The sequence below is a fragment of the Salvelinus alpinus genome, chromosome 26, assembly GCF_045679555.1.
Source record: "Salvelinus alpinus chromosome 26, SLU_Salpinus.1, whole genome shotgun sequence".
Classification (NCBI taxonomy): Eukaryota; Metazoa; Chordata; class Actinopteri; order Salmoniformes; family Salmonidae; genus Salvelinus; species Salvelinus alpinus.
The window spans coordinates 5,951,544-5,975,156 of record NC_092111.1 but is presented as its reverse complement, the minus strand read 5'-3'; the positions used below and the strand labels follow the sequence as shown (position 1 = coordinate 5,975,156).

The window sequence follows — 23,613 nt, the reverse complement described above, 5'->3', positions numbered from 1 at the left end:
AGTGGGCCAAAATCCCTGCTGCAGTGTGTGCAAACCTGGTCAAGAACTACAGGAAACGTATGATCTCTGTAATTGCAAACAAAGGTTTCTGTACCAAATATTAAGATCTGCTTTTCTGATGTATCAAATACTTATGTCATGCAATAAAATGCAAATTAATTACTTAAAAATCATACAATGTGATTTTCTGGATTTTTGTTTTAGATTCCGTCTCTCATAGTTGAAGTGTACCCATGATAGAAATTACAGACCTCTACATGCTTTGTAAGTAGGAAAACCTGCAAAATCGGCAGTGTATCAAATACTTGTTCTCCCCACTGTATGTTACTGCCGCTCTATTATTCAATAGTTCTTCCTGGCTGTATGTAATGACACAAAACATTTCCTGAGCTAATAATGTAAAAAAGAGTACAAACTAAATACTGCAACGTTTTCTAAGAGCTAGTCGCGATGCTGCCATCTCCGTCGGCGCCATCTTGCACAGACCAGCTGGCTGGTATGTTTATGGGCATATTCAATCTCTCCCTATCCCAGTCTGCTGTCCCCACATGTTTCAACATTGTTCCTGTACCCAGGAGGCAAAGGTAACTGAACTTAATGATTATCACCCCGTAGCACTCACCTCTGTCATCATGAAGTGCTTTGAGAGACTAGTCAGGGATCATATCGCCTCTACCTTACCTGCCACCCTAGACCCACTTCAATTAACTTACCTCCCCAATAGATCCACAGACGATGCAATCGCCATCACTCTGCACACTGCCCTATTCCATCTGGACAAGAGGAATACCTATGTAAGAATGCTGTTTATTGACTATAGCTCAGCATGCAACACCATAGTACCCTCCAAGCTCATCATTAAGCTCAAGGCCCTGGGTCAGAACCCTGCCCTGGCAACTGGGTCCTGGACTTCCTGACGGGCCGCCCCCAGGTGGTGAGGGTAGGAAACATCACCTCCACTCCGCTGATCCTCAACACTGGGGCCCCACAAGGGTGCGTGCCCAGCCCCCTCCTGTACTCCCTGTTCACCCATGACTGCGTGGCCAAGTTTGCAGACGACACAACTGTAGTAGGCTTGATTACCAACGATGACGAAACAGCCTACAGGGAGGAGGTGAGGGCTCTGGGAGTGTGGTGCCTGGAAAACAACCTCTCACTCAATGTCAACAAAACAAAGGAGATGATCGTGGACTTCAGGAAACAGCAGAGGGGGCACCCCCCTATCTACATCGACGGGAGCGCAGTGGAGTAGGTGGAAGGCTTCAAGTTCCTTTGCGTACACATCACTGACAAATTGAAATGGACCACCCACACAGACAGTGTGGTGAAGGCGGTGCAACTGAGCCTCTTCAACCCTGGAGGCTAAAGAAATTTGGCTTGTCACCTAAAACCCTCACACGCACAATTGAAAGCATCCTGTCCGGCTGTATCACCGCCTGGTACGGCAACTGCATCGCCCGCAACCGCAAGGCTCTCCAGAGGGTGATGTAGTCTGCCCAACGCATTACCGAGGTAAAACTACCTGCCCTCCAGGACACCTACAGCACCTGATGTCACAGAAAGGCCAAAAAGATCATCAAGGACATCAACCACCCGAGCCACTGCCTGTTCACCCGCTATCATCCAGAAGGCGAGGTCAGTACAGGTGCATCAAGGCTGGGACCGAGAGAATGAAAAACAGTTTCTAGCTGAAGGCCATCAGACTGTTAAACAGCCATCACTAGCACATTAGAGGCTGCCGCCTATAGGCATAGACTAGGAATCACTGGCCACTTTAAGGAATGTAACACTAGTCACTTTAATAATGTTTACATATCTGCCATTACTCATCTCATATGTATATACTGTATTCTATACTTTTCTACAGTATCTTAGTCACTTAATAACGCTTACATATCTTGCATTACTCATCTCATATGTATATACTGTTTTTCTATACTATTCTACTGGATCTTAGTCCGTTCCGCACTGACATCGCTCGTCCATATGTATATAGTCTTAATTCATTCCTATTTAGATTTGTGTGTATTGGGTATATGTTGTGTAGTTTGTTAGATATTACTTGTTAGTGTCACGTTCTGACCATAGTTCTTGTGTGTTTTACTTGTTTTAGTGTTGGTCAGGACGTGAGCTGGGTGGGCATTCTATGTTGTGTGTCTAGTTTGTCTGTTTCTATGTTTGGCCTAATATGGTTCTCAATCAGAGGCAGGTGTTTTGTGTTGTCTCTGATTGGGAATCATATTTAGGTGGCTTGTTTTGTGTTGGGGTTTGTGGGTGGTTGTCTTCTGTCTTTGTGTTCTGCACCAGATAGGACTGTCTCGGTTTTCACATTTATTGTTTTGTATTTTGTATAGTGTTCACGTTATCGTCTCTTTGTTTATTAAACATGTTGAACACTACCCGCGCCGCATTTTGGTCCTATCCTTTACCAACGGAAGAAAACCGTTACAGTTAGATATTACTGCACTGTCGGAGCTAGAAGCACAAGCATTTCGCTACACCCGCAATAACATCTGCTAATCATGTGTATGTGACCAATAAAATTAGATTTTATATACCTCAAACCAAACCTCCGGGGTGCCTTGTTGCTATTATAAACTGGCTACCAACATAATTAGAACGGTAAAAATAAAATGCTTTGTCATTCCCATGGTATATGGTCTGATATACCACAGCTTTGAGCCAATCAGCATTCAGGGCTGGAATCAGGTTTATAATTGTAAACAAATCCCCTTTGCGCATGTGCATAACTATAGATAAATCTGACAGGAGAGTTTGAGTGATGAAAGTTGGACAGAGGATCTCAATCACTGAGCAAGTAACACTTAGACAAACATAAAAAAACAAATGTTGGCCTATTTTCTGGCAATGCTGTTATGTGCCAGATGTTAAGACTACAAACCATTATAAATGGCCTATTTGCGAGATTGACTTGTCATTTCAATAGGCATAGGCTACAGACTGAAATCTGTGTTTATAATTGTAATTCAACTTTGCCATGGTTTGCTTAGATAAAGGCAGGATGCCTATAGCCCCTGATAGGCCTACATCTCATTTCAGATAGTCTATAGTAGCCTAGACAAGATGTAGGCAAGCTGTAAACTGAACAATTTAGCAGCTTGCTTAGGTCAAATTAACAGAAACATTTATTCAAATGAATAGCGAGGTGATTTCGAGGTTAGACATGCTTGTTTCTCCCAATAGCCTGCCTGAATAGGCTACTGAGGATGCGGTCATAATTTCAATCACTGAATTTAATATTAATAATATTTACATGAACTAAATATGCTTGTCAACTTTTTAAAAATGTTTTACCCGAAGCCTAATTTGACTACTGTTACCGTCAATCTAACGCGTTCTAACAACAGAACGGCAATTGCGATAGAGCTTTGATAACTTTCACTTTAATTAATTAAACATGCCCATTAATAATTGCATAATAACATAAGCCTACAACAACAATAAACAGAAGTTATTTTGGCTATTTATTAAATTGGTTTACCAGCTCCAGGTAGGCTACACAAGTGGCAAAAATGTATTTGGAATGACTCCAGTGATATTTTAATTTGTGTTTAGATTGATAAGGGGGAAAAAAACAATTTAATCCATTTTAGAATAAGGCTGTGTGTAACGTAACAAAATGTGGGAAAAATGAAGGTGTCTGAATACTTTCTGAATGCACTGTAAAGTGTAATGTAATACATTTAAATTCTATATCTGACAAGGTGTTCTCTTTTTTAAGCCCATAACCATGTGTGTGGGGTGTATACTTTTGCTTCAAAGTAGATTTGTTTAAGACTACCAAGAAACCCTCTGTATGACCCTACTTTAGCCCAAAGCAGTAAAACATTAAGTGCTGTCAGACTGATAAACAGATTGAACACCCACCTCCTTGTTACTATAGTGGAGGATGACGATGATGAATGTGGTGAGGAAGATGGAGACCAGACTGACAGACAGGCAGAGGACCCAGTCAGCGACCGAGAGATACATATGAAGAGTGGAGAACACAGCACACCATATCACCACATATATAATCTGGAGGGGAGATAAAATGATACACAGTATAAACTAAACATACAAGAACTAACTCTGAACAAATACAGGACACATTAGTAGAAGACACCCAGATGGTGTAGGAGATCAACAGATACTGGACACTATTGTGAATAATGTAATGGATGTAAAAAAAAAATAATAATAATAAAAGACCCTTGTGTTATTAATCAAGACTTTGAGGGACCCTACCGGTGCCATGATGAAGTGGAAGAGAGAAGAGTTAAGGAACAGGTATCTCCTGACCGATGACACATCCAGTGCTATGTCAAGAGGTGTCTCAAAGTCTGCTACAGGAATCTACAGTGGAGAAACCAAATGAACCAAACAGTGAATACATGGTAATAATGTAAAAACAAAAAATACTTTATTGACCTGCAATATGTGTCAGGGATGTGGGTGGTCAAATGTTTGTAAAAGTGTGTGTGACATAATTATTTAAAAAACATTGTATATCCCTGAGTGGTGAAGTTAATAATTACACTTGGGGTGGTGTATCAATACACCCAGTCACTACAAATAGACAGTGACCTTAACTCAGTTGCCGGAGAGGAAGGAATCCGCTCAGGGATTTCACCATGAGGCCAGTGGTGACTTTAAAATAGTTAGAGTATAATGGCTGTGATAGGAGAAACCTGATAATTGTAGTTACTCCACAATACTAACCTAGGCCTAATTGACAGAGTGAAAAGAAGGAATCTTGTACAGAATATATATATTTTTCAAAACATGCATCCTGTTTGCAAAGCAATTTTTCAAAACATGCATCCTGTTGGCAAAGCAATTTACTTTTTGTCCTGAATACAAAGTGTTATGTTTGGGGAAAGTCCACATTGGTACACATGACTGAGTACCACTCTCCATATTTTTCAAGAATAGTGGTGGCTGCATCATGTTATGGGTATGCTTGTAATCCTTAAGGACTGGGGAGTTTTTTAGGATAACAAAAAGAAACAGAATGAAGCTAAGCACACACAAAATCTTAGAAAACCTGGTTCTGTCTGCTTTCCACCACACCTTTCAGCAGGACAATAACCTAAAACACTAGGCCAAATCTACACAAGAGTTACTTACCTAGAAGACAGTGAATGTTCCTGAGTTACAGTTTTGGCTTAAATCTGTTTGAAAATCTATGGCAAGATCTGAAAATGGTTGTCTAGTAATGATCAACAAACAATTTGACAGAGCTTGAAGAATTTTCAAAAGAATAATTGCATAATTCACGTGTGGAAAGCTCTTATAATTACCCAGAAAGACTCACAGCTGTAATTGCTGCCAAATGTGATTCTAACCTGAATTGAGTATGTTATTGAGAAGAACCAGCTTTGGTAAGAGGTAAAGTCAATAATATTTGCAAGGTAATGCCAACATTGGAAAACTGCTTGTATATTCCTCTGTCTCAACGTGTGAAGCAATGCCCTGGCATATGTGTTTTTGTCACTTTTTTTAATAAATTCTTTAAACTGGACCATTTCATCTGGAAAAGCATGTTGCAAGTCAGATTGACATTACCTCTGAAGGTTGTGTGCAGATTGAATGTAGGTTTTGTGAGGAAAGTAAAGGCATATTGTTAAAAAACCAAAGCAGTTTAGCTCTTTGTATGACTTATACCTCCTATCCAACTTAAGTGTGTCAATCACAACAAATTTACCGCCGGTAAATTTCTGCTGACCTGTCATTGATAAACGACGTCAGGCTCTGCCTTTTACGACTCATCAGCATGTTTTTTTTGCGTCGTCTATGTCATTGTGTGTCAGGTTTGTAAAGCGGTGACATGTCCTTTCCTTTTGCCTCAAAGCTATCATACTGATCCCGGAGCCCAGAAACAAAATCTCTCAAGGGGGCCACGAAAGGAACAGCGCTAGACAGGTCCAGTTGGACTGCCTGAAGTGCAGCGCTTGCATTCTGAAAACTTTGGAAGTAAAAAGCTATTTTAAGTTTATCCATTTGGGTAGAGAGCGTTAGAGCCTTGTTTAAGCGTGCAAGAGTTCGATTTTCGTCCTCAGATATTTCTAGAAGAGACTAACATTTGCATAATTGAGGCATAATGCTTATGAGGCACGTGCATGGGCAGACCATCTCATACCGGAAAGAGATTTGCGTGTAGCTATTCAACTGTTTTCATTTGGTTGTGAACCTGATTTAACAATCTGCCATCGCCAAGTGGTTTTGGAGCAAAAGTTAAATATTGACGGCACAAATGTGAAAAACGAATCTGTCTCAAGGCAGTAGTTCACAGTACTTACCCCAACCAAATTCAGAATATGTGCAGCACAAGCCAATGGGTTGATATCTCGTATGTGCGATTGCAGGCCTTTTGGTTGTCATTGTCCTTTGTGTCTATGTGTTGCACAGAACAATAACCAGTGGGACCTCCCGAGTGGCGCAGCGGTCTAAGGAACTGCATCGTAGTACTAGAGGCATCACTGCAGACCTGGGTTCGATCCCAGGCTGTGTCGCAGTCGGCCGCGACCGGGAGACCCATGAGGCGGCGCACAATTGGCCCAGCCTCGTCCGGGTTATGGGAGGGTGTGGTCGGCCGGGATGTCCTTGTCCAATCGTGTTCTAGCGACTCCTTGTGGTGGGCCAGGCGCATGCATGCTGACTTCGGTCGCCAGCTGTACAGTGTTTCCTCTGACACATTGGTGCAGCTGGCTTCCGGGTTAAGCGAGCAGTGCGTCAAGAAGCAGTGCGGCTTGGCGGGTCGTGTATCAGAGGACGCATGGATCTCGACCTTCGCCTCTCCCGAGTCCGTACGGGAGTTGCAGTGATGGGAGAAGACTGTAACTAACAATTGGGGAGAAAAAAGGGGTAAAAAGTACCCAAAAAATGAATAAATCAAATAACAGTCAGTTTGGGCATTTTTTGTTAAAGTTCTTACCTTCGCCTCTCCCGTATGGACTCGGGAGAGGCGAAGGTCGAGAGCCATGCGTCCTCTGATACACAACCCGCCATTTTCTGTACTTTGCTTTTCTTGGTCCCACTCAAGCCACTCTGACTTTTTCCCACTAGGTAAAAATTCTGTGGCTACCACAGAATTCTGCAGCAATACGCCATCCCATCTGGTTTGCACTTAGTGGGACTATAATTTGATTTTCAACAGGACAATGACCCAACACACCTCCAGGCTGTGTAAGGGCTATTTGACCAAGAAGGATAGTGATGGAGTGCTGCATCAGATGAAAAAAGCAGGAAAAGCAGCCAACAAGTGCTTAGCATATGTGGGAACTCCTTCAAGACTTTTGGAAAAGCATTCCAGGTGATACTGGTTGAGAGAATGCCAAGAGTGTGCAAAGCTGTGGCAAAGGGTGGCTACTTTGAAGAATCTCAAATATAAAATATATTTTGATTTGTTAAACACTTTTTTGGTTACAACATGATTCCATATGTGTTATTTCATAGTTTTGATGTCTTCACTATTATTCTACAATGTAGAAAACAGTCAAAGTAAAGAAAAACTCTTGAATGAGCAGGTGTGTCCAAACCTTTGACTGGTACTGTATATATTCTTTAAAAAATGTTTTGCTGCCTCTTGGGCCCCCCACGGGTCTGGGCCCAGGGACCCTGCATTATCTGACCCTGCCCCTCCCTAACTATCTCAGACAACCTGATCCAGGTGTAGAACTCTAAAGGGTTGAAAGTCTTGATTAGGGTTTTGATGAACTGGTGTTCCAAGTTTGCTCCCTAAATCACACAGTATGACTCAGTGGCTGCCCAGTCCAGTCGTGTGGAATTGTACTTATAGCAGCATCCATTAAAGTCGTACCAGCCCATGGGGCAGGATTTTTGGGATAGCTCTTCACCCTGGTCTGGAGTGTCATGTTCAGCACCCAAAGCAAGGCTTAAGATAGAGACAACACAGAGGAACACAAACATGGTTCTGGTTGGGCTGGTAGGCAGGTAGGTATGCTGGGCTGCAGTGGGTCCTGTCCTTTTATCTAATTTACAGAAGGAAGGTTTGGCTGGTGGGCATCATGTCATAAGCGGATCATGTACAGACGTGACACATCCACTATCTCAGAGTAAATGTTATATGAATGTACTATTAACACCTCAGCCTTTACCGAAGCGGTTTAATCTGTAAATTTCATTTCAGAACCTAACAAAAACGAATTCAAAGAGATATAAGAGAAAAAGTTATTTCTCACTTCCCTGTGCTCAAAAGGGCTGATGCTGAGCGACCAAAGGTAATCGCCTCGTTCCGCCCCAGTTCCACCCCCCTGGACACCTTCCCTTCTCCATTCATCATTGAAATTGTCCAGTGTGACCTGTTCTCTGGGCAGCCAAACAAATCCTGCACATGCGCAGAAGGGTTGGTCCTTTAGCTATCGGGAAGAGGTGTCCAGAGAATTTGGCAACGCAGCCACTCCGCTCTAAAAGCATCACTACAGACAGTCTAGATAAGGGGGTATTGCCACGCAACCCAGAAGTCATATCACCTCTGGAGATGTATTCTTCTCATAATTCCTGTGCCATGTTTTGGTACAGGGCTTTTGACACAAAAAACACACATTGGATGTGATGTTTTGGCCAACAACTTTGACTTGAGGTAAAATTTTCAACATTAACTGCGGTTCAATCTTTATTTAAATGAATAGATACCGTATACTGATTTTTAAGAATATAACTTAGAAATGCTTCATGAGCGTAGTACAGCGGTCTTACCCCATCATAACTCAAAATATAAGGATAGGCCGGGATTCGTTCCGATCTGTAAAGTCATTTCTGATAGAGCCGACAGCGTTTGTCTCTGCGAACGCGGAAACTTTGCCTTTTTAATTGCCTTTAAAAGGTGCATAGCCGAAAAGGGGCAATAGGCTGGAATCGCGGCCTCACTCCATGGTTTATATTTTGATTTCGTTTAAGTCTATTTTAAACAAACTCTTGCCTATAGCTTAAAAATATGTTTAACTATCATGTTGATATCATGGACCAAGTCATGGCATGCAAAACTTTATCAATGAATTTGCTTGCATTTCTCCAGCCTAGCAAATTAAGTTTTGGGGGTGCTGTTTGCTGACACACAAATTCAAGATCGTTTTTCTTCATGAAAACTTTTCAGATTGATGAAATAACAGTTGGCCTATATTTTGGTGAGACATAAAACAGTTAATTTAAACTCAGCAAAAAAAGAAACGTCCCTTTTTCAGGACCCTGTCTTTCAAAGATAATTCATAAAAATCCAAATAACTTCATAGATCTTCATTGCAAAAGGTTTAAACACTGTTTCCCATGCTTGTTCAATGAACTATAAACAATTAATGAACATGCACCTGTGGAACGATCGTTAAGACACTAACAGCTTACAGACGGTAGGCAATTAAGGTCACAGTTATGAAAACTTAGGACACTAAAGAGGCTTTTCTACTGACTCTGAAAAACACCAAAAGAAAGATGCCCAGGGTCCCTGCTCATCTGCGTGAACGTGCCATAGGCATGCTACAAGGAGGCATGAGGACTGCAGATGTGGCCAGGGCAATAAATTGCAATGTCTGTACTGAGACGCCTAAGACAGCGCTACAGGGAGAAAGGATGGACAGCTGATCGTCCTCGCAGTGGCAGACCACGTGTAACAACACCTGCACAGGATCGGTACATCCGAACATCACACCCGCGGGACAGGTACAGGATGACAACAACAACCGAGTTATACCAGGAACGCACAATTCCTCCATCAGTGCTCAGACTGTCCGCAATAGGCTGAGAGAGGCTGGACTGAGGGCTTGTAGGCCTGTTGTAAGGCAGGTCCTCACCAGACATTACCGGCACAAATCCACCATCCCTGGACCAGACAGGACTGGCAAAAAATGCTCTTCTCTGATGAGTGGCGGTTTTGTCTTACCAGGGGTGATGGTCGGATTTGCGTTTATCGTCGAAGGAATGAGTGTTACACCGAGGCCTGTACTCTGGAGCGGGATCGATTTGGAGGTGGAAGGTCCGTCATGGTCTGGGGCAGTGTGTCACAGCATCATCGGACTGAGCTTGTTGTCATTGCAGGCAATCTCAACGATGTGCGTTACAGGGAAGACATCCTCCTCCCTCATGTGGTATCCTTCCTGCAGGCTCATCCTGACATGACCCTCCAGCATGACAATGCCACCAGCCATACTGCTCGTTCTGTGCGTGATTTCCTGCAAGACAGGAATGTCAGTATTCTGCATAGCCAACAAAGATCCCAGATCTCAATCCCATTGAGCACGTCTGGGACCTGTTGGATCGGAGGGTGAGGGCTAGGGAATGTCCGGGAACTTGCATGTGCCTTGGTGGAAGAGTGGGGTAACATCTCACAGCAAGAACTGGCAACACTGCAGTACTTAATGCAGCTGGTGGCCACACCAGATACTGACTGTTACTTTTGATTTTGACCCCCCCCTTTGTTCAGGGACACATCATTCCATTTCTGTTAGTCACATCTGTGTGGAACTTGTTCAGTTTATGTCTCAGTTGTTGAATCTTGTTATGTTCATACAAATATTTACAAATGTTGAGTTAAACGCAGTTGACAGTGAGAGGACATTTCTTTTTTTGCTGAGTTTAGTTCAAGCTCCCCACACAAGTGGACAGGCTGCTTGACATTTGATGAGAATAAAAATTGCCAGTGGGCACCCAGAGAGAGGGAGAGAGTGTGTGTATGTGTGTGTGCACTGACCTGGAAGCCGTCCCTCTCCAGCAGAGCCCTGCAGAGCGACAGATCAAACCTGGGGCTCAGCATGGAGGAGGTTGGTACTGCCAGCACACACTGACCTGGAGAAGAGAAAGGGGGGAAAGAGAGGGGAGAGGGGCAGAGAGAGACGGTAGGAGAGAGGAGGGAGAGAGAGAGGCGGGGAGAGTGTTAATTTTGACAATAACACATTCTGACAGAGATTTTAACAGTGATGAAAAAGGAGAGAGAGTCAAAACATTGAGAAATAATAATAAAGGTATTAAGGGTAAATAAATAAAGTGAGACATTGTGAAAAGGGTTTGTTTATCCCAAAAACTTGCCAAGAGGGAAAAAATAGAACAAGGAAGAGAAACCAACCAAGAATATTTATTTGACAAAGACCATATTTTGCATGATCAGACTTTTACCCATAGTACAATTTGACAACTACGTTACTACGCACCATTCTTCCATCTAGATGTTCCTCTGTTTTCTGGCTGGATCTTGGATGATCGTCTTAGGTCCGCTTCAACATCACTCTCATCTGAACGCACAGAAGTCTTGTCCTCCATCTCATCCATGATGACGAGACCCTGAACGAGCAAAAACAGTCATACAGTTGAATCAAGATCCCTGGAACTGTAAATCAGAGGAAATGAGTAAGTGCGTGAACGCCCCTGACCGTCAGCGGGAAATACACAGTGCATCTGACCACAGCAACACAGTTCCGTTAGCCTGGTCCCAGATCTATTTGTGCAGGCTTGCCAACTCTTAGTCATTGTAGGAGTTGGCAAGCCTCCACAAATAGATCTCGGACCAGGCTACATCCGTTGCTCGAGCAGACAGATGCTTGGTCTGATTACAACACCACTTCCTAGTTGTCCCATGTGCCGTAGGTTGTCAGATATGTGTGTGACGTATACACAGTACATGAAGGGAGTGATAAGATGACAGCAAGCAAGCAGCACATTCCAGTGTGATGCAAAACAAAGACATTGAAATGAGAACATTTGATGAATATTCCCTCAGTAGATAGTGTTCTCCTGGGGCATGGCTTGTACTGACACTGTTGGAGAAAACATGGCCAATGGCTGAAGCTCCCTTACGAGACGCCCAATCGGAGACCACAGCTTTATCGAGCAATGGCATCAAACGTCAAAGCCTAACTTTGGAGAAGTCAGTTGAGTTAAGACAAGCACTTGATGTGTCCTATGTTTCGAAAGCAACCGGAAACCACATCACTTCTCCTTTTAGAACAGACGACATTGCTCTGCTATGTTATGTCAGCATGTTGGAGAAACCAACAGAAGAATCCAACTAAAGTGTACCAACATGGTTTCTGATTCAGCACTTTCGAGTTTCAACCTAAGTTTCAACAATCATTTTAGGAGCTGACTTTTTTTCCCCGGCTACAGACTTCACAGGTTTCTGTTAAAAGCGGCTAAGCTGTACCACAGTTATAAGATAAGATAGACATACTACACCTCAACAGGGTCCGTCTTCAACGCACGATACACAGCCAAGTTATCGCTCTGCTGTCAACAGCTACAAACTCTGAAAGAGAAAGTGAGAAAGTAAAGGGACAGAGAGCAGTTGCATTTTTAGACACTACTGTTGCTTTCTCATTCTCTTGTTCTTGCTCTCTCTCTCTCCCACCGTCCCTCTTTCCCTCTCCAGCTCTGTGTCTCTCGATTGATTGTTAGAGAGGGAGACACATTTTAGCACAAACGTGTGAAAATGCTGTCGGCAAGCGTGACTTCAAGTTGTCTTCTTCAAGTTGTCTTCTTCTATCCCTACACCAGTTCTCTCTCTCCTCTCTATTTTCCTCTCTCTCGCCCTCTATCTCTCTCTCCTTTTTCTCACTCTCAATTCAATTTTAAGGGCTTTATTGGCATGGGAAACACATGTGTACATTGCCAAAGCAAGTGAAATAGATAATAAACAAAAGTGAAATAAACAATGAAAAATGAACAGTAAACATTACACTTATAAAAGTTCCAAAATAATAAAGACATTTCAAATGTCATATTATGTATATATACAGTGTTGTAATGATGTGCAAATAGTTCAAATACAATAAAATAAATAAACATAAATATAGATTGTATTTACAATGGTGTTTGTTCTTCACTGGTTGCCCTTTTCTTGTGGCAAACAGGTCACAAATCTTGCTTCTGTGATTGCACACTGTGGTATTCCACTCAATAGATACGGGAGTTTTTCAAAATTGAATTTGTTTTCAAATTCTTTGTGGGTCTGTGTAATCTGAGGGAAATATGTGTCTCTAATATGGTCATACATTTGGCAGGAGGTTCGGAAGTGCAGCTCAGTTTCCACCTCATTTTGTGGGCAGTGTGCACATAGTCTGTCTTATCTTGAGAGCCAGGTCAGCCTATTGTCAATTCAATTCAAGGGCTTTATTGGCATGGGAAACATATGTTAACATTGCCAAAGCAAGTGAAGTATATAATAAACAAAAGTGAAATGAACAGTAAACATTACACTCACAGAAGTTCCAAAAGAATAAAGACATTTCACATGTCATATTATGTTTATATACAGTGTTGTAACAATGTGCAAATAAAAGTACAAAAGGGAAAATAAATCAACATGAATAAATCTCTCTCTCTCCCTCTCTCTCAAGCACACACTCTCTCATTCTCACTTCCTCTGCTGTAAGGAAGTGAGTTGCCAACTTTCAAACAGCTTGACCACGCTGGTGCCCCTAATGAAAAAAGTACCCCGCCTGTTTACACTTTTATGTGAATGACTGTATATTGCTGTGTACGAGCATGTGATGTTTGATGTGTGTTATGTGTGTCTGTGTGTATCTCTACCAAAGGTTTTATGACAGAGAAGAGAAACCATGAGGCAAAAAGCTCTTCAGCGTTTTCTCCTTATCTATTCACTCTACTCCTAATTCTAGGAATGTTTTTTGAAGATAAAAACTATTTTACAGAATTGTTATGTGGACCAGTTACAGTTGTGGTTCTGAACATAAAGAAATACACATGACTAATAGGACAACTCTCCAGAGACTACACAATGTAGAAACTATTACATTAAAGGTCCTACCTACCCGCACTTAAGATGAAAGTCATTTCAATGACTGGACGTCTATGTGTATCTGTTAGCATACCCATAGACTTACAGTCATTGCGCCAACTCTAGTTAGCATCGGCTCGCAAAACAACCTCTAAGTTCCTTTATACTGGACACAGAGACATAATGTCAGGTTTTGGCCAGGACTGTTCAGGTTTTGTTCACTAGATGTCCCCCTTGCACCTTTTTTGTACCTTTTGTTTTTCTTGCTCCAATTATTGTTTGCACCTGTAAGTCATTCCCTTGTTAGTATTTAAACCCTGTGTGTTCCTTAGTTCCTTGCTCAGTGTTTGTAAGTTAGCACCCAGCCCCAGCCCAAGCCTTGTTTTATATAGACTTTTCTCTTGTTGGATTTTCCAGAGGTTCTCTGGTTTTGTTCTTGTTTATTATTTGAGTAGTCTTTTGAGGTTTGTTTTTCCCTGCTGTTTTTTACCACTTTGTGGTTTTTTCGTTGTATTTTGGAGGATATCTATTTTTTATTAAACCACCATCTCTAGTACTGCTGTGTCTGCCTCATCTTCTGGGTTCTGCCAATTATTTAGTGACTGTTTCTCGCACCGGGTCCTGACAGAAACACTGAGCCATTAATATGAACCCAGAGGCAGCCAGTACCCAGGACTTTTTCCCCATGCTGTCCCACCACGAGGGGACTGTCCAACGTCACGAAGCTGCTCTGGTTCAGCAAGAGGCCTTACTGGCTGGACATTCTCAACTTCTGTCGGAGATGATGACTTCCATAAAGCAGATTTCTGATCAACTTTCTCCTGCAACCGCTTCTGCTCCAGTTCATCAGATTCAAGTGCCCGTGGCAGTTAACCCCCTGGCTGAACCTCGTCTGCCGCCTCCCCAACGGTTCTCAGGTGATCCGAGTGTTTGTAAGGGGTTTTTCACCCAATGTTCTCTCTCCTTCGAGCTGCAACCCTCGTCGTTTCCCACCGACCGCTCCAAGATAGCATATATTATCACCCTGCTGTCGGAAAAAGCCCTAGCCTGGGCTACTGCTGTGTGGGATGCCCAAAGTCCCTGCTGTGCCAGCTACTCTACCTTTGCTGAAGAATTCAAGCGAGTGTTTCAAGGTCCTACCAGCGGTCCTGACTCAGCCAAACAGCTCCTGACTCTCCGCCAAGGTCGGCGCAGCGTGATGGACTATGCCATCCAGTTCCACACGGTGGCAGCAGTGAGTGGCTGGAATGACGAGGCGCTCACAGTGTGTTTTTTGAAGGGTCTTTCCGACACCATCCAAGATGAACTGGCCACTCGGGAACCACCAGACAACCTCGAGTCCCTGATCAAGTTGGCTTCACGCATAGACCAGCGTCTGAGAGAGAGAGAGCTCAACCGTAGATCTCTCACCCTAGCTCCTATCGGTCCCAGCTCCGAGTCTCCACCTTTATCCTCACTGACTCCACCGGAACCCATGCAGGTTGGACGCATCTCCCAGGCTGAGAGAGACCGCCGGATGAGGGAGCGATGCTGTCTATATTGCGGCAAACCGGGCCATTTCCTCTCCACGTGTCCCGGGCTCCAGGGAAAACGCACTCTCCCGTGCAGGCCTGGGAGGACTGTAACGGGTAACATAACCTCCTCCCATCCATCCAACTCCCGCCTGCTCATTCCAGTTACCCTTTCCTGGGACAACCACGAGCTTCCCCTTCAAGCCTTGGTAGACTCTGGAGCCGCAGGTAACTTCATGGATGGTGTCTGGGCGAAGGAGAATGGCGTTCCCTCTGAACCTCTAAGTGACCCCATAAGGGTTACTACGTTGGATGGAAGCCCTTTGGGATCTGGACTTGTCACTCGTGTCACTACTCCCTTGCGACTTTCAGTTTCCCAACACCAGGAAGTGATGAACTTTCATCTGACCTCGTGTTCCGAGTTCCCTCTCGTCCTTGGATACCCCTGGCTTCACAGCCATAACCCTCACATCGACTGGTCTGTGGGCACTATCAAGCAGTGGGGTCCTACGTGCCAAGCCACTTGTATCTTCCCAAGTTCCCCGAGTTCCCCTCCCGAGTCTCTAGAATCCATCGACCTGTCCCGAGTTCCCGAGTGTTACCATGACCTCAAACCGGTATTTAGCAAACAGAGGGCCACCAAACTACCACCCCATAGACCTTACGATTGCCCCATCGACCTGTTTCCGGGCACCTGCCCCCCCAGGGGTCGGATCTTTTCCCTATCTCCTCCCGAACGAGCTGCTATGGATACCTACATCAAGGACGCTCTGGCAGCAGGCCTCATGCGTCCATCCACCTCGCCGGCGGGAGCAGGGTTTTTCTTTGTGGCCAAAAAAGACGGGGGATTACGTCCTTGCATCGACTACCGGGGACTTAATGCCATAACCGTCCGTAACCGCTACCCGCTACCCCTTATGGCCACAGCCTTTGAGCTGCTCCAGGAAGCAGTTGTCTTCACTAAGCTTGACCTGCGGAACGCATACCATCTTGTGCGGATCAAACCCGGTGACGAGTGGAAGACCGCTTTCAACACGCCTACTGGTCACTACGAATACTTGGTGATGCCCTTCGGCCTGACCAACGCTCCGGCTGTGTTCCAAGCGCTCATAAACGATGTGCTTAGGGATATGCTTAACATCTTCGTGTTTGTTTACTTGGATGACATCCTCATCTTTTCGAGCTCCCTTCAAGAACACACTAAGCATGTCAGACAAGTACTCAAACGCCTCCTTGACAGCCATTTGTACGTGAAGCCGGAAAAATGTGAATTCCATTCCTCCCGAGTACAATTCCTGGGATTTGTAGTGGAACCCGGTCGAGTCCAGATGGACCCCAAGAAGGTAGGGGCGGTAGCGGATTGGCCCACCCCCAAGTCCGTTAAGGAAGTTCAGCGTTTCCTGGGCTTCACCAACTTTTACCGCAAGTTCATCAAGAACTTCAGCTCGGTGGCAGCCCCTCTCTCAGCTGTAACCAAGGGTGGCAACACAAGGTTTCTGTGGGGAAGAGAAGCTGAGACGGCCTTCCAAGGACTCAAGCAGCGCATCCTCTCTGCTCCCATTCTGACACTACCAACGGCGGATGAACCTTTTGTGGTGGAGGTAGACGCATCAGAGGTTGGGGTTGGAGCTGTCCTGTCTCAGAGGGGTGAAGACAAGAAGCTTCATCCTTGCGCCTTCTTCTCTCACCGGCTTACCCCGGCCGAGAGGAATTACGATGTGGGGGATCGTGAACTCCTAGCGGTTAAGATGGCATTGAAGGAATGGAGACACTGGCTCGAGGGGGCTTCTCAACCGTTTCAAGTGCTTACGGACCACAAAAATCTGGAGTATATCCAGCAGGCGAAGCGGTTGAACTCCAGACAAGCTCGATGGTCTCTTTTCTTCAGCCGATTTCAGTTTATCCTCACCTATAGACCCGGGTCGAAGAATCTCAAACCGGACGCCTTGTCACGAATCTACTCTCCTGCCATTCGAGAAGATACTGACATGACTGTCCTTCCGGCCGCTAAGATCGTGGCTCCGATCTCGTGGCAAGTGGAGGATACCGTGAAACAAGCCCAAGCCATCGAACCGGGCCCTGGAGGAGGTCCTGCCAATTGGTTGTTTGTTCCCAAGGCAGCAAGGTCCCAAGTCCTTCTGTGGGGGCACTCCTCTCGCCTCACCTGTCACCCGGGCGTAGGTCGCACCTTGGAGTTCATCCAGCGTAAGTTCTGGTGGCCCACCATAAAAGAAGACGTTGCCACTTTCGTCAAGGCCTGTTCCGTGTGCTGCCAGGGCAAATCTTCTCACCTCCGCCCTCAAGGACTCCTTCACCCTCTATCTATTCCCCACCGACCCTGGTCCCATACAGTGGGGAGAACAAGTATTTGATACACTGCCGATTTTGCAGGTTTTCCTACTTACAAAGCATGTAGAGGTCTGTAATTTTTATCATAGGTACACTTCAACTGTGAGAGACGGAATCTAAAACAAAAATCCAGAAAATCACATTGTATGATTTTTAAGTAATTCATTTGCATTTTATTGCATGACATAAGTATTTGATCACCTACCAACCAGTAAGAATTCCGGCTCTCACAGACCTGTTAGTTTTTCTTTAAGAAGCCCTCCTGTTCTCCACTCATTACCTGTATTAACTGCACCTGTTTGAACTCGTTACCTGTATAAAAGACACCTGTCCACACACTCAATCAAACAGACTCCAACCTCTCCACAATGGCCAAGACCAGAGAGCTGTATAAGGACATCAGGGATAAAATTGTAGACATGCAAAAGGCTGGGATGGGCTACAGGACAATAGGCAAGCAGCTTGGTGAGAAGGCAACAACTGTTGGCGCAATTATTAGAAAATGGAAGAAGTTCAAGATGACAGTCAATCACCCTCGGTCTGGGGCTCCATGCAAGATCTCACCTCGTGGGGCATCAATGATCATGAGGAAGGTGAGGGATCAGCCCAGAACTACACGGCAGGACCTGGTCAATGACCTGAAGAGAGCTGGGACCACAGTCTCAAAGAAAACCATTAGTAACACACTACGCCGTCATGGATTAAAATCCTGCAGCGCACGCAAGGTCCCCCTGCTCAAGCCAGCGCATGTCCAGGCCCGTCTGAAGTTTGCCAATGACCATCTGGATGATCCAGAGGAGGACTGGGAGAAGGTCATGTGGTCTGATGAAACAAAAATAGAGCTTTTTGGTCTAAACTCCACTCGCCGTGTTTGGAGGAAGAAGAAGGATGAGTACAACCCCAAGAACACCATCCCAACCGTGAAGCATGGAGGTGGAAACATCATTCTTTGGGGATGCTTTTCTGCAAAGGGGACAGGATGACTGCACCGTATTGAGGGGAGGATGGATGGGGCCATGTATCGCGAGATCTTGGCCAACAACCTCCTTCCCTCAGTAAGAGCATTGAAGATGGGTCGTGGCTGGGTCTTCCAGCATGACAACGACCTGAAACACACAGCCAGGGCAACTAAGGAGTGGCGCCGTAAGAAGCATCTCAAGGTCCTGGAGTGGCCTAGCCAGTCTCCAGACCTGAACCCAATAGAAAATCTTTGGAGGGAGCTGAAAATCCGTATTGCCCAGCGACAGCCCCGAAACCTGAAGGATCTGGAGAAGATCTGTATGGAGGAGTGGGCCAAAATCCCTGCTGCAGTGTGTGCAAACCTGGTCAAGAACTACAGGAAACGTATGATCTCTGTAATTGCAAACAAAGGTTTCTGTACCAAATATTAAGATCTGCTTTTCTGATGTATCAAATACTTATGTCATGCAATAAAATGCAAATTAATTACTTAAAAATCATACAATGTGATTTTCTGGATTTTTGTTTTAGATTCCGTCTCTCATAGTTGAAGTGTACCCATGATAGAAATTACAGACCTCTACATGCTTTGTAAGTAGGAAAACCTGCAAAATCGGCAGTGTATCAAATACTTGTTCTCCCCACTGTATCTCATTGGACTTTATTACTGGCCTTCCTCCGTCCCATGGTAATACAACTATCCTAGTCATCATCGACAGGTTTTCTAAGGCGGCCAGGTTCGTTCCCTTGACTAAGTTACCTTCTGCCAAGGAAACGGCTGAGTTGGTGATTAACCATGTGTTCCGAGTCTTCGGCATTCCGCAAGATATGGTTTCTGACAGAGGTCCCCAGTTCGCCTCAAGGTTTTGGAAGGCCTTCTGCCAACTCATAGGGGCCACTGCCAGTCTATCTTCAGGGTACCATCCGGAGTCCAATGGCCAAACCGAGAGGATGAATCAAGAGCTGGAAACCACCCTCAGATGTATGGTCTCCAACAACCCGTCCACATGGTCGTCCTTCATGGTTTGGGCCGAGTACGCGCACAACACCTTGTGCTCCTCCTCCACGGGTATGTCCCCGCACGAGTGTCAGTTTGGCTATGCTCCTCCATTGTTCCCGGACCAGGAGGCAGAAGTCAGTGTGCCTTCAGCCTCGAGGTTCATCAGACGCTGTCGGCTTACGTGGAAGAAGGCCCGTCTTAATCTTCTGCGTTCCTCACAGAGGTACCAACAACAAGCCAACAGACGTCGCCGTCCCGGGCCTACCCTGCGCCTCGGCCAGAGAGTATGGCTCTCAACCAAGAATTTACCGCTACGGGTGGAGTCTCGCAAACTGTCCCAGAAATTCATCGGCCCCTTTAAGGTTGCCAGAAAAGTGAACCCCGTTACTTTTCGCTTGCACTTACCCAGATCCCTTAAAATTAATCCCACGTTTCACATTTCTTTATTAAAACCTGTTGTTTTTTCTCCCCTTATCCCGGCAGGCAGACCTCCCCCTCCGCCCCGTATCATCGGAGGCCAGTCGGCTTATACCGTCCATCGGATACTGGATTCCCGCCGGGTGCAGCGGTCCTGGCAGTATCTGGTGGACTGGGAAGGCTACGGTCCCGAGGAGCGCTCCTGGGTTCCTGCCAAGGACATACTGGACCCTGACCTCATTCGTCAGTTCAGGGTCCTCCACCCTGAGAAGGCTGGTAGGAACGGCTCCTGACGTTCCTAGGGGGGGGATTCTGTCAGGTTTTGGCCAGGACTGTTCAGGTTTTGTTCACTAGATGTCCCCCTTGCACCTTTTTTGTACCTTTTGTTTTTCTTGCTCCAATTATTGTTTGCACCTGTAAGTCATTCCCTTGTTAGTATTTAAACCCTGTGTGTTCCTTAGTTCCTTGCTCAGTGTTTGTAAGTTAGCACCCAGCCCCAGCCCAAGCCTTGTTTTATATAGACTTTTCTCTTGTTGGATTTTCCAGAGGTTCTCTGGTTTTGTTCTTGTTTATTATTTGAGTAGTCTTTTGAGGTTTGTTTTTCCCTGCTGTTTTTTACCACTTTGTGGTTTTTTCGTTGTATTTTGGAGGATATCTATTTTTTATTAAACCACCATCTCTAGTACTGCTGTGTCTGCCTCATCTTCTGGGTTCTGCCAATTATTTAGTGACTGTTTCTCGCACCGGGTCCTGACAGAAACACTGAGCCATTAATATGAACCCAGAGGCAGCCAGTACCCAGGACTTTTTTCCCATGCTGTCCCACCACGAGGGGACTGTCCAACGTCACGAAGCTGCTCTGGTTCAGCAAGAGGCCTTACTGGCTGGACATTCTCAACTTCTGTCGGAGATGATGACTTCCATAAAGCAGATTTCTGATCAACTTTCTCCTGCAACCGCTTCTGCTCCAGTTCATCAGATTCAAGTGCCCGTGGCAGTTAACCCCCTGGCTGAACCTCGTCTGCCGCCTCCCCAACGGTTCTCAGGTGATCCGAGTGTTTGTAAGGGGTTTTTCACCCAATGTTCTCTCTCCTTCGAGCTGCAACCCTCGTCGTTTCCCACCGACCGCTCCAAGATAGCATATATTATCACCCTGCTGTCGGAAAAAGCCCTAGCCTGGGCTACTGCTGTGTGGGATGCCCAAAGTCCCTGCTGTGCCAGCTACTCTACCTTTGCTGAAGAATTCAAGCGAGTGTTTCAAGGTCCTACCAGCGGTCCTGACTCAGCCAAACAGCTCCTGACTCTCCGCCAAGGTCGGCGCAGCGTGATGGACTATGCCATCCAGTTCCACACGGTGGCAGCAGTGAGTGGCTGGAATGACGAGGCGCTCACAGTGTGTTTTTTGAAGGGTCTTTCCGACACCATCCAAGATGAACTGGCCACTCGGGAACCACCAGACAACCTCGAGTCCCTGATCAAGTTGGCTTCACGCATAGACCAGCGTCTGAGAGAGAGAGAGCTCAACCGTAGATCTCTCACCCTAGCTCCTATCGGTCCCAGCTCCGAGTCTCCACCTTTATCCTCACTGACTCCACCGGAACCCATGCAGGTTGGACGCATCTCCCAGGCTGAGAGAGACCGCCGGATGAGGGAGCGATGCTGTCTATATTGCGGCAAACCGGGCCATTTCCTCTCCACGTGTCCCGGGCTCCAGGGAAAACGCACTCTCCCGTGCAGGCCTGGGAGGACTGTAACGGGTAACATAACCTCCTCCCATCCATCCAACTCCCGCCTGCTCATTCCAGTTACCCTTTCCTGGGACAACCACGAGCTTCCCCTTCAAGCCTTGGTAGACTCTGGAGCCGCAGGTAACTTCATGGATGGTGTCTGGGCGAAGGAGAATGGCGTTCCCTCTGAACCTCTAAGTGACCCCATAAGGGTTACTACGTTGGATGGAAGCCCTTTGGGATCTGGACTTGTCACTCGTGTCACTACTCCCTTGCGACTTTCAGTTTCCCAACACCAGGAAGTGATGAACTTTCATCTGACCTCGTGTTCCGAGTTCCCTCTCGTCCTTGGATACCCCTGGCTTCACAGCCATAACCCTCACATCGACTGGTCTGTGGGCACTATCAAGCAGTGGGGTCCTACGTGCCAAGCCACTTGTATCTTCCCAAGTTCCCCGAGTTCCCCTCCCGAGTCTCTAGAATCCATCGACCTGTCCCGAGTTCCCGAGTGTTACCATGACCTCAAACCGGTATTTAGCAAACAGAGGGCCACCAAACTACCACCCCATAGACCTTACGATTGCCCCATCGACCTGTTTCCGGGCACCTGCCCCCCCAGGGGTCGGATCTTTTCCCTATCTCCTCCCGAACGAGCTGCTATGGATACCTACATCAAGGACGCTCTGGCAGCAGGCCTCATGCGTCCATCCACCTCGCCGGCGGGAGCAGGGTTTTTCTTTGTGGCCAAAAAAGACGGGGGATTACGTCCTTGCATCGACTACCGGGGACTTAATGCCATAACCGTCCGTAACCGCTACCCGCTACCCCTTATGGCCACAGCCTTTGAGCTGCTCCAGGAAGCAGTTGTCTTCACTAAGCTTGACCTGCGGAACGCATACCATCTTGTGCGGATCAAACCCGGTGACGAGTGGGAGACCGCTTTCAACACGCCTACTGGTCACTACGAATACTTGGTGATGCCCTTCGGCCTGACCAACGCTCCGGCTGTGTTCCAAGCGCTCATAAACGATGTGCTTAGGGATATGCTTAACATCTTCGTGTTTGTTTACTTGGATGACATCCTCATCTTTTCGAGCTCCCTTCAAGAACACACTAAGCATGTCAGACAAGTACTCAAACGCCTCCTTGACAGCCATTTGTACGTGAAGCCGGAAAAATGTGAATTCCATTCCTCCCGAGTACAATTCCTGGGATTTGTAGTGGAACCCGGTCGAGTCCAGATGGACCCCAAGAAGGTAGGGGCGGTAGCGGATTGGCCCACCCCCAAGTCCGTTAAGGAAGTTCAGCGTTTCCTGGGCTTCACCAACTTTTACCGCAAGTTCATCAAGAACTTCAGCTCGGTGGCAGCCCCTCTCTCAGCTGTAACCAAGGGTGGCAACACAAGGTTTCTGTGGGGAAGAGAAGCTGAGACGGCCTTCCAAGGACTCAAGCAGCGCATCCTCTCTGCTCCCATTCTGACACTACCAACGGCGGATGAACCTTTTGTGGTGGAGGTAGACGCATCAGAGGTTGGGGTTGGAGCTGTCCTGTCTCAGAGGGGTGAAGACAAGAAGCTTCATCCTTGCGCCTTCTTCTCTCACCGGCTTACCCCGGCCGAGAGGAATTACGATGTGGGGGATCGTGAACTCCTAGCGGTTAAGATGGCATTGAAGGAATGGAGACACTGGCTCGAGGGGGCTTCTCAACCGTTTCAAGTGCTTACGGACCACAAAAATCTGGAGTATATCCAGCAGGCGAAGCGGTTGAACTCCAGACAAGCTCGATGGTCTCTTTTCTTCAGCCGATTTCAGTTTATCCTCACCTATAGACCCGGGTCGAAGAATCTCAAACCGGACGCCTTGTCACGAATCTACTCTCCTGCCATTCGAGAAGATACTGACATGA

At 46.0% G+C, this 23,613-nt stretch overlaps 1 protein-coding gene across 2 annotated transcripts in view; it reads right to left on the bottom strand.

Moving 5' to 3' along the window:
• The window catches only part of LOC139554505 (transmembrane protein 268-like), a 33,654-nt gene that overhangs the window by 6,001 nt on the left and 4,040 nt on the right, over window positions 1-23,613 (bottom strand). The window contains exons 1-6 of one of the 2 annotated variants that reach the window (XM_071367337.1): window positions 12,356-12,463; window positions 12,184-12,253; window positions 11,163-11,292; window positions 10,706-10,800; window positions 4,249-4,356; window positions 3,889-4,038 (exon numbers count right to left, since the gene is read on the bottom strand). In XM_071367337.1, coding sequence (XP_071223438.1) covers window positions 3,889-4,038; window positions 4,249-4,356; window positions 10,706-10,800; window positions 11,163-11,280 — 471 coding nt within the window. In that variant the 5' untranslated portion in view covers window positions 11,281-11,292; window positions 12,184-12,253; window positions 12,356-12,463. Of the gene's footprint in view, window positions 1-3,888; window positions 4,039-4,248; window positions 4,357-10,705; window positions 10,801-11,162; window positions 11,293-12,183; window positions 12,254-12,355; window positions 12,464-23,613 lie in introns of those variants that run through there. The other variant, XM_071367336.1, reaches the window with a different exon arrangement.